At 59.0% G+C, this 8847-nt stretch overlaps 1 protein-coding gene across 3 annotated transcripts in view; it reads left to right on the top strand.

The window, feature by feature from the left end:
- The first annotated feature begins 4990 nt into the window (after positions 1 to 4990).
- Positions 4991 to 8847, top strand: part of RCSD1 (RCSD domain containing 1) — a 45603-nt gene continuing 41746 nt past the window's right edge. The window contains exon 1 of one of the 3 annotated variants that reach the window (XM_079760429.1): positions 4991 to 5540. In XM_079760429.1, the coding sequence (XP_079616555.1) occupies positions 5535 to 5540 (6 nt within the window). In that variant the 5' untranslated portion in view covers positions 4991 to 5534. Of the gene's footprint in view, positions 5541 to 6637; positions 8110 to 8847 lie in introns of those variants that run through there. The other 2 variants (XM_079760428.1, XM_079760430.1) reach the window with 2 other exon arrangements.

Below are 8847 nucleotides of genomic sequence, written 5' to 3'. Positions count from 1 at the left end.
CCCAGGAAGTCGGTTTCAGGGTCGATCGTTACATCTCTGCTCTCCTCTAGGCTCCGAGTCTGTTTGTACTGCGTTTGCGCCATTCGCGAGCTGGATCTCAACGGGGATTCTCCATGTGTTTTGCCTGGAGCCAGGGTCTGTTCATTCACCCATGTATTTACCGAACTTGAACCAGGAGCATAGAACGTTGACCAAGACAGAAAGGAATGTGCCCTCATTAAGTTTAATGTTTGGAGGGAGGATGAGGAGTAAGGGACATGATAACGTACCCTTCGCAATGACGAACATCGCAGGCACCGGTGCACGTGGGATGCGCGTCTCTCCCGGGGGCCTCGGGCGGGACAACACTGTGGGTCTACAGGCCACGTCTTCCTGTGTGTTTCCTCGTCAGAGGGAACAAGTTTCCTCTCTGGTCCCATGGGCCAGAATTCCCCACTGACTTGTCCCTCCCTGCGCCAGCTTTTGGCCAGGGGAATAGGACCCACAATCGGCTTGGACTCTTCTGGACGTGTCACTTCACTGAGGCCAGAAAGACACTGACAGCGGGTCTGTGTGCCACTGCCCATTGGTGGGGGGCGGGGCCAGGCATCGATCCCCGTGCTCTTCTCATTCATGGCAGGATGGAGACATGCCCGGTGCTCTGCACAATGCACTCTTTGGGTGGGAAAGGTTCGAATTTCCTTGTAGCTGTGTCTCATTTTACTCCTAAACCTGGGATACGCCTCAGAAGGAGAAGGATGTCTCTGGGCATCCCCTTTGGTTTTTTCATCAACACTGTTCCTTGTCCTCGGTGCCTGGCCAGTGTTCTCCACCTCCAGGTCCTCCCCACCCGAGCCCGTCCCAGGAAGTCCCTGGCTGGCCCTCCTCTCAGCTGTAGACGCCAGCTCCTTCCATAGGGTGCCTGGCTCAGTGCATGCAGGGTCCTGTTTCTCTCTCTCTCTCTCTCTCTCTCTCTCTCTCTCTCTCTCTCTCTCTCTGTCTTTCTCTCTCTAAATTAAAACTCTCCTCCAAAATTATGAAAATACATGTGTTTATTGCAACCCCTGAAACAACACAAAGATATTGGTACAAAGAAAGATTTGAATAATCTTTTCTTTCTGTCTCCATTCTCTGTCGTCCCAAGAGACTGGGCCCTCTCTCTCTCTGCCTGCTGTCCCCCATGGTCACCAGCATCATCAGGCCTTGCCCACCCTGTGGGTTTCTGGGGGTGGGGTAGGGTGACAGGAACAGGTGATAAAGGGACGGGGGGAAGGGAGGGGTCAATTTGGAATCAAAGAAAATCAATTCTTACCCACACCTTTTTGCTTAACTTTTTAGTTTGATGTCATGTTAAACTTTGAGAAAAATTGTAAGATTCATACGAGGAACTCCCATGTACCCTTCACCCAGGATCCCTTACAGTTTTGCCAATTGCCCTCATAATCTCTCTTTTTTCCAGGTTTATTGAGGTATAGCTGGCAAATAAACTTGTCCTATGCAGTGCACACTGTGATGATTTGATATATGCATGTATAATAATTCCCTTAATGGAGTCAGAGAACCAAGCCAGACCACACGTGGAACCCAATCGTCACGTGGCTCTGGTCTCTAACCTACAACCCCTCCCAGCCTAGCTTTGACCTTTCAGCATTGATGCTCTTAAAGATCACAGACCAGTGACTGGGAGGAATGCCTTCCCATGTGGCTGGCCCAGCGTCTCCTCACCATCAGGGCCAGGTTGTGCACTTTCGCACAGAGTACCTTTCATTCCCATTCTTCAACACAAAACCCCAAACCTGGGCGCTTCCCTTTCCGCTCCTCAAGGACAGTCGCTTGCAACACGGGTTGGTTTTTGCCACATTCTCGGGATGTAGGGCTAAAGCACTGCATATATTTGAAAGTTCATATTTGTAGGCCTGAAAGAATACACTGAGTGGCCAGATTATTATGATCTCTGAACGCATAATAATCTGGCCACTCAGTGTATATCCTATACAATAAAAGGCTAATATGCAAATTGTCCCCTTGACCAGGAGTTCGACCAGCAGGCGGGCAAGCCAACCGCCCATGTCCCCTCCCCCTGGCCAGGCTGGCCGGACCCCACCCATGCACGAATTCATGCTCCAGGCATGTATATATACTGAGTGGCCAGATTATTATGCGTTCAGAGATCATAATAATCGGGCCACTCAGTGTATTTGCTTCTTGCTCTGAGTTTTAACACGGGATGGCCATCACAGTGTGAACACTTACCAGGAGCTGACTGAGGCTCTTGGCAATTCTGCCTGAAAACGAATTAAGTTCCTGCCTAATTTATGGGGCTCTTTTCTTCACATTGGAGACTCCTCAAAGCCTCTGCCTTTGATGGAAAAGCAAAAATCCTACCAGTTGGCTTCAGTCAGTCAGTCAGTCGTCACCCATTCACCGAGTGTTTACCGAAGGCCTGCCGTGTGCTGGGGCACAGGGTCTCCCCTGCGGGGAGGGCTCCCTGCCCGGTGCCACACTGGGCTCTGTTCACTGCTCGGCTGGTTCTGACACCAGGGTGTGAAGGAGAAGTGAGGAAACAGGTCCTGGGGAGCCACCCAGCCCCAGAGAGGGCGAGGAGCCACCCCCTAGGGGCACTTCCCCTTCCCCTTGGGTTGGCTCCTCTCGTCCACAGAGCCAGGAGCCACATCCCAGCAAAACCAGGTGTTTACCAGCAAAGCCGGGTGTTTACCAGCTGTGTGGTCTCCATTCCGGCTTCTGGGGTCTCCTGGAGGGGCAGGAGGGGGGATAAGGCGAGCACGGCCCCCCGCCTACCCGTGGCCGGGCTGCTGAAACTGAGCTGTGGGCCCAGCCCTCTCCCCCATCTCCTCTCCCTCCTGCCATGAAGGTCTCTGCCCAAACAGCCCGGTGCAGCCGGGAGCAGGGGAGACGAGCTGCTTGCCTGTGGGTGGGTTGGTCCTCGAGGGCCTGCGCAGGGCGTGGGTGCAGCTGCGAGCACCTTGGGTGGCGGCGATGCTATCTGGGCCTAACGGTTTCCTCTGGGTCGGCACTTCCGCCTCCCGGTGGTGAAGCCAGAAACCTGAGCCGGGGCAGCCCCATCTGAGCAGAAAGGACTCCACGGAGGCAGCGAGGGAAGGCCCCAAGAGCCCGGGCTCGGAGACGGGCGAGAGGCCAGGCCCCCGCACCAGCTCAGTCTCACACCTTCAGGAAAAGAAAGGAAACAAGACCACACGTGCAAGCACGCAGTGCAGGGTCCCCGGAAAAGGCCTTCCTGCCGCCAACTCTGCCTGGCGCCCTCCCCTCTGGCATGCTCACTCCTGGTGCCCTCACCCCTGGCGCCCTCACGCCTGGCGCCCTCACCTCTGGTGCCCTCACCTCTGGCGCCCTCACCTCTGGTGCCCTCACCTCTGGTGCCCTCACCTCTGGCGCCCTCACCTCTGGCGCCCTCACCTCTGCTGCTGTGCCAGAGGGAAGGGGACTCAACATTAATTGCCAGCGTTGGGGACACCAGAATGCCCAGCTCTAAATAAGAAAAATACCGGGTCCCTATTCATTTGAACTTGCACATGGGGCTAAGTATCATAAAAAGTTACTCTTTTCAGAGTGCCTACTAAACTGCATAGGTGAGGAAAACGAGGATCAGAGAGGTTAAGCGACTTGTCTATGGAAGCACAGCTAGAAAGTAACAGCTGGAATTCAACTCTCCATCTGTTTCTGAAATCCAGGGTCTTGGCCCGTGCTCAGTTGAGTTCAATGAACGTGGGAGACGCTTTGGCATTAGGACTGTCCGTGTTCTAGAAGTGCAGGCCTGCAAGGCTGTGTGACGGGAGGGAGGCCACGTGTCTGAGGCTGATGCCCAGGGCAGCCAGCGCCTGGACGTTGGCCTGAGGAGCAGAATCCAGGCAGTGCTTTGTAGCGGGAGCAACGCTCAGCACAGCGCTCAGCATCCCCGGGGCCACTGTCCAGCTCTGGAATGGCTCTCCCTTGCTAGGGTGGTGGGGGGTCGGGGCCTGGGGATGGGGGTGGAGCCACCGATGGCTGCGGGACCACACGGAGGCTTCCCTGCCAGCCCCCCTTCACGCACAGTCTCAGAGGCGAGGGCTGGTGGCCAGTCTATACCCTGGTAGCAGGGAAAGAAGCTGCTCCAGATCCCAGGCCGGGAACCCCTCCCTCCCAGGCAGCTTGTTCTTCGCCTCTTCGCTACCCTTCCCTCTGTTTAAAGGAACAGAGAAGAGGCCCTTCAGCCAGCAGCCCACGGGAACTGAAATCCCACACCCTTCAAGAGTTACTGCTGGGGAGCTGGATGCCTCGTTTCTCTCCTCCTCCTCCTCCTCCTCCTCCTCCTCCTCCTCCTCCTCCTGTCCCTTCTCCCATTCCTCCTCTCCCTCCGCCCTCTCCTCCTCCTCCTCCTCCTGTCCCTTCTCCCTCTCCTCCTCCTCCTCCCCTTCCTCCTCTCCCTCCTCCCTCTCCTCCTCCTCCTTCTCCCCTTCCTCCTCTCCCTCTCTCTCTTCCTCCTCCTGCTCCTCTGCCTTCTATTCCTCCTCCTCCTTACCTTCTCCCTCTCCCTCCTCCTCCTCCTCCTCCTCCTCCTGTCCCTTCTCCCATTCCTCCTCTCCCTCCTCCCTCTCCTCCTCCTCCTCCCCTTCCTCCTCTCTCTCCTTCCTCTCCTCCTCCTCCTCCCCTTCCTCCTCTCTCTCCTTCCTCTCCTCCTCCTTCTCCCTCCTCCTCCTCTCCCTCTCCCTCTTCCTCCTCCTCCTGCTCCTCCTGCTCTTCGTCCTCCTCCTAGCACGCAGAAGAGGGATGGACAGGTTGGTTGTGAAATGTGAGGCTGGGCGGTGGGGCGGCAGAGCTGAAGGGGGAAGGGTCCTGTCCGTCCGCACAGTGCGGGCTCCGTGGGCACTGCTGTCTTCTGGGCCAGGGGTCAACGGCATCCGCCTCACGCAGGCGTCCGCGGGCAGGGTCCTGCTCTCGGCCGGGAGGGAAAACCATGTGTGACAGGAATGCAATTAAAGGGAGAAAAAGGGACGGGAAGGAAGCAGGAAGGATGTCCATCGAAGAGGGGAGATCAAAAGAGTGAAGAGCAACTCTGACTTTCAGAGCAGGAAAAGGAGGAAGGCACGCTGAAGGAGGGAGAGGCGGAGAAGGCTGAGCCGCGGCAGAGACCAGGGTCCGGACACACTTCTCCGGAAAGAGGCGCCGGCGGCTGTCCCATCCCATGTTTGGGCACATGAATGGAGCGAGGTGGCTCCCTCGCTGGAGCCCTGCCCTGGGAGGGGACAGTATCTGTTTAGATTTGTGTCTAAATTTAAACCCCGATGGCCGGCCTCCCTCCCCTGCTCCTCCTCCTCCCCCGCCCTCCCTCTCCACCTCCTCCTCCCCCTGCTCCTCCTCGCCTTTCCCTCCCCCCCCACCCCCGCTGTCCTCACCCAGAGGCCGGAGGCTGGCTGTCCCGCAGCAGCTAGCGGAGCGGCAGCCCACTAGCCCTGCCGCTGAGCGGGACCCGGTGGGGCCGGAGCGGGGACAGCGGGACCGTGAGCGTGGGCAGCGGAGTGAGGTGGCACCTGGAGGACATGGAGGTAATGTCGCGGGGCTGGCGTGGTGGGCGGGCGCGGGCTGGGCAGGGCGCGTGGGGGGCCCCGCTGCCACCCGGGAGAAGGGCAGTGCCTGCCGCTGGCCGCCCAGAGCACGCCCAGCCCACCTGGCAGACCCCTGGGCAGGGGGGCGGCGGGAGGCCGCCACGGGACGGGGGCTTCTAGGCTGCAGGCACTTTGGAGAAGAGCTTACAGGCTCGGGACAAACTCCGTCAGCGACAGCGGGCGATCTGCGAGCCCAGACCTCAGAGAGCAGAAGCCCCTGCGTCTGGAGCCTGTTTTGAAAGAGAAACGGCTGGCGCGAGGCCCTCCCCGCACCCGCTGCCGCCGCTGAAGGTGGCCTGAACGCGACTTCCCCGTCCCTCAGTCACAGCTCTCAGAACTTTCTGCAAAGCTCCCTCGCGGGCAAATAGCACTGCTGATGATAAAACTTGGGACTCCGCTGCATAGCTCCGGGTGTGTGTGTGGGGGGTTGGGGGGGCGGGGGTGCTGGCCACCTCTGTGGGGCGTACGGGGCGAGGCCCGCCCTTCTCAGCCTGGGATTTTCCTGGCACTGTTCCAACCTCAGGGGGTCCAGGAACCACCCTGCAGCGGAGGAGTAGCTGGCTGTGTGCCCAGGAGTAGCGGGGTGCGTTCCCCTGCCTCCCTTCTCCAGGTCCCCAGGCTTCCTGGGTTTCTCCCTTGCAGCTGAGAGCTGACATTTAGCCCACGTCCATCCCCGCAGGGCCTGGGACTTTTGAAAGGAGCTTCTAAGGTGAAGCTCTGAGAGAGGAGACCGGCTCCCCCGCGGCGTGGCCGGCACGTCTGCTGTCTCCTCCCCACTCCAGCTCTACCCCGGAGCCCTGGGTGATGCGCTAAGCCAGCCCCACGCGTGGCCTGTGGCTCTGTGGGTTCCCTGCAGGGACCACGGTGTGTCCTGGGCAGGCACCCTGCATTCTTGTCTTCAAGGGCTGGGGTCGCCTGCAGGGAGGCTTTATGAAGTCTGGGGGACTATGGGATCTGGTAAATTGGGGAAACTGAGGCAGGTTAGGGCTGGGTGGAGTGGGGGTGATGCACAGACATCAGCAAGTGGTGTTCAGAAGTCTCCAGCTGCCTCCAGCTTCAGGGCAGGAGGTGGAGATGCCGGGGATGCCCGCCTGGGGGGTGAGGCTGCTCTGGAAATGGGTGCCTTCCCCTGGGAGCGCGGGCACCTCGGGCCCAGGCCGCAGGTTCGGTCTGCTGTGCGCCTGCCGGGGCTCCTGTAGATGTGGGTGCGGGTAAGAGCAAAGCAAGTGGAACCAGGCTGCTGCTTGAGGACCAAATGCCAGTTTGAATCTTGTTCTGGGAAGACACAGAGGGACCCTCTGCGCCGGGCACTTCCTTCTCCCTCGGCTGAGGAAGGAAGTGTGTGTGGCACAAACCCTGAACCGTCACCCGAGCTGCTTCCGGGGGAGGGAGGGCATGAACAGCCCCGGCCACGGGTCTGCACAGCGGGGGGTGTCGTACCCGATGGGCTCCCCCAGGAGGGCAGCGGGCGCAGGGGCAGCCTTTGCCTGTCGGGGCGCCCTGAGCCCCCCAGGCACAGATCTGCGGGTGGCAGGGACTGCTTTTGAAGTTTCTTTGTGAAAACACCTGAGTGTGGAACCGCCGAGCCCGCGCCGGGAAGGAAGTAAAGAGGAAACCAGGAGCCGGGAAGTGGGGACTCTTGGCAGGAAGTAACTCTATGTGGGACGGGATATGTGGGCGTGGGGGTTGGGAATTCCTGGACAATCTCAGAGCGTAACCCCTTTTTGAGTGGCAAAACCCATTTGGAGACATGAAGGGACCTCGATGTTTGGGGAGGAACGGAGTCATACTGTCCCCACTAATAGGAACCCGAGCCAGGCCAGCAGGCTCCGGGGCGTTCCTTCCTGGGAACCCACGCACCCGCCGGAAGTCTGGGACATCTTTTCTTCCTCTAAGTCACTGTGACCAGGATGGACAACGTCAATCTCTACTCAGCCCCGTGGAGCCTCTGGCGGAGACAAGGTGCTGCATCAAGGCTCTCCGTCCCAGGGGGCACGAGGCTCCTGTGTGTCACGGCACGGGGCCGTTTCCAGTCGTGTCAGTGCCCGGTGATGGCCGTGTGGGCCCTGAGTTCTCGCTATCCAGACTCCCACGAAGGAGGCCTGGGAGAAAGGGTGGCGAGGAGGGTGTGGGGAGAACGCCGCCTTCCTCTGAGGAGGGAGCAGGCCGGGCTGGAGAGGGAGGTGGCAGCAGCGGAGAAATGAAAGCATGCGGCAAACCCGCAGGCCTCTGCGTGGAGTGGACGCTGGCCAGCGGCAGCTGGACCCCCCGCCGTTGGGAGGAAAGGGTTACTTTTTCTTCGTGCGAAGTCTCCTTGCCTCACTGTGCCCCAAAGGGGGGCCTTTTTCTGATTCAGACAGAGGCCGGCTCTAGTCTTCAAAGGCCAGATGGCGGATGGCCTGGACTCAGCTCGTGGGCAGTGGGCAACGCCGAGAGAAAGACGGGACCACGCGTGGCCGGAATGACGCGGCAGGAACGCCAGCCATAGACAGCCAGGGAGCCAGACAAGGTCTGACTTCGCGAGTACGAGGGGACGGTGGGAAGGAAAGCCTAGACCAGTGATGGCGAACCTCTGACACGCGTGTCAGCACTAAATATTTAGTTTTTGGTTTATTAAATACAATTATATATAACAATTATACATTTATGTTATTTAAACTATAAATATCACGAAATAATGTTTTTTTCTCAAAGTGACACACTACCCGAGTTATGCTCAGTTTTTTGGCGAAGTTTGACACACCAAGCTCAAAAGGTTGCCCATCACTGGCCTAGACGCTGTAGGAGGGTGAGAAATGACCTGTGGGTGGAGCTCGCCAGGAGCCCCGGGTGCCGGGGGGAGGGCCGTGCAGCCTCTGGGGCAGGGACGCTCACTGGTCTTAGGTCTCCAGAGAGCAGCGCCTGCCTACACGACAGCCATGCAATCCCACCAGACAAGGCGGGTGACAAATGAATGACCAAACAGGAGCTCCTTCCCCTCCGTCCCGGCCCCACAGGCCTCCCCAGACGTCCTCCGGCTCCCTGCTCCACGCCCCTCGGAGCCCTCTGTTCACACCAAGTGAGAGCGCCCGCAGCGCGTCGCCTGGGCCTCTCCCTGAAGGTTCCTTGAGTGTGGGAGCCCGAGCGCCTGCACCCATGGCCTGATGGGCACGCGATGCTCGCTTGTTGAATGAGAAACAAATGCTTGAAGGTGGGAGAAGGATCGGGGGCTCCTTTTCAAAGCCAGGTTTAGATCTGTTGGTTTTGA

The sequence above is a fragment of the Cnephaeus nilssonii genome (assembly GCF_951640355.1).
Source record: "Cnephaeus nilssonii genome assembly, chromosome: 21".
In the NCBI taxonomy this organism is placed as follows: domain Eukaryota; kingdom Metazoa; phylum Chordata; class Mammalia; order Chiroptera; family Vespertilionidae; genus Cnephaeus; species Cnephaeus nilssonii.
Note: the sequence above shows the minus strand (reverse complement) of the source record. Positions and strands in the feature narration are given on the sequence as shown.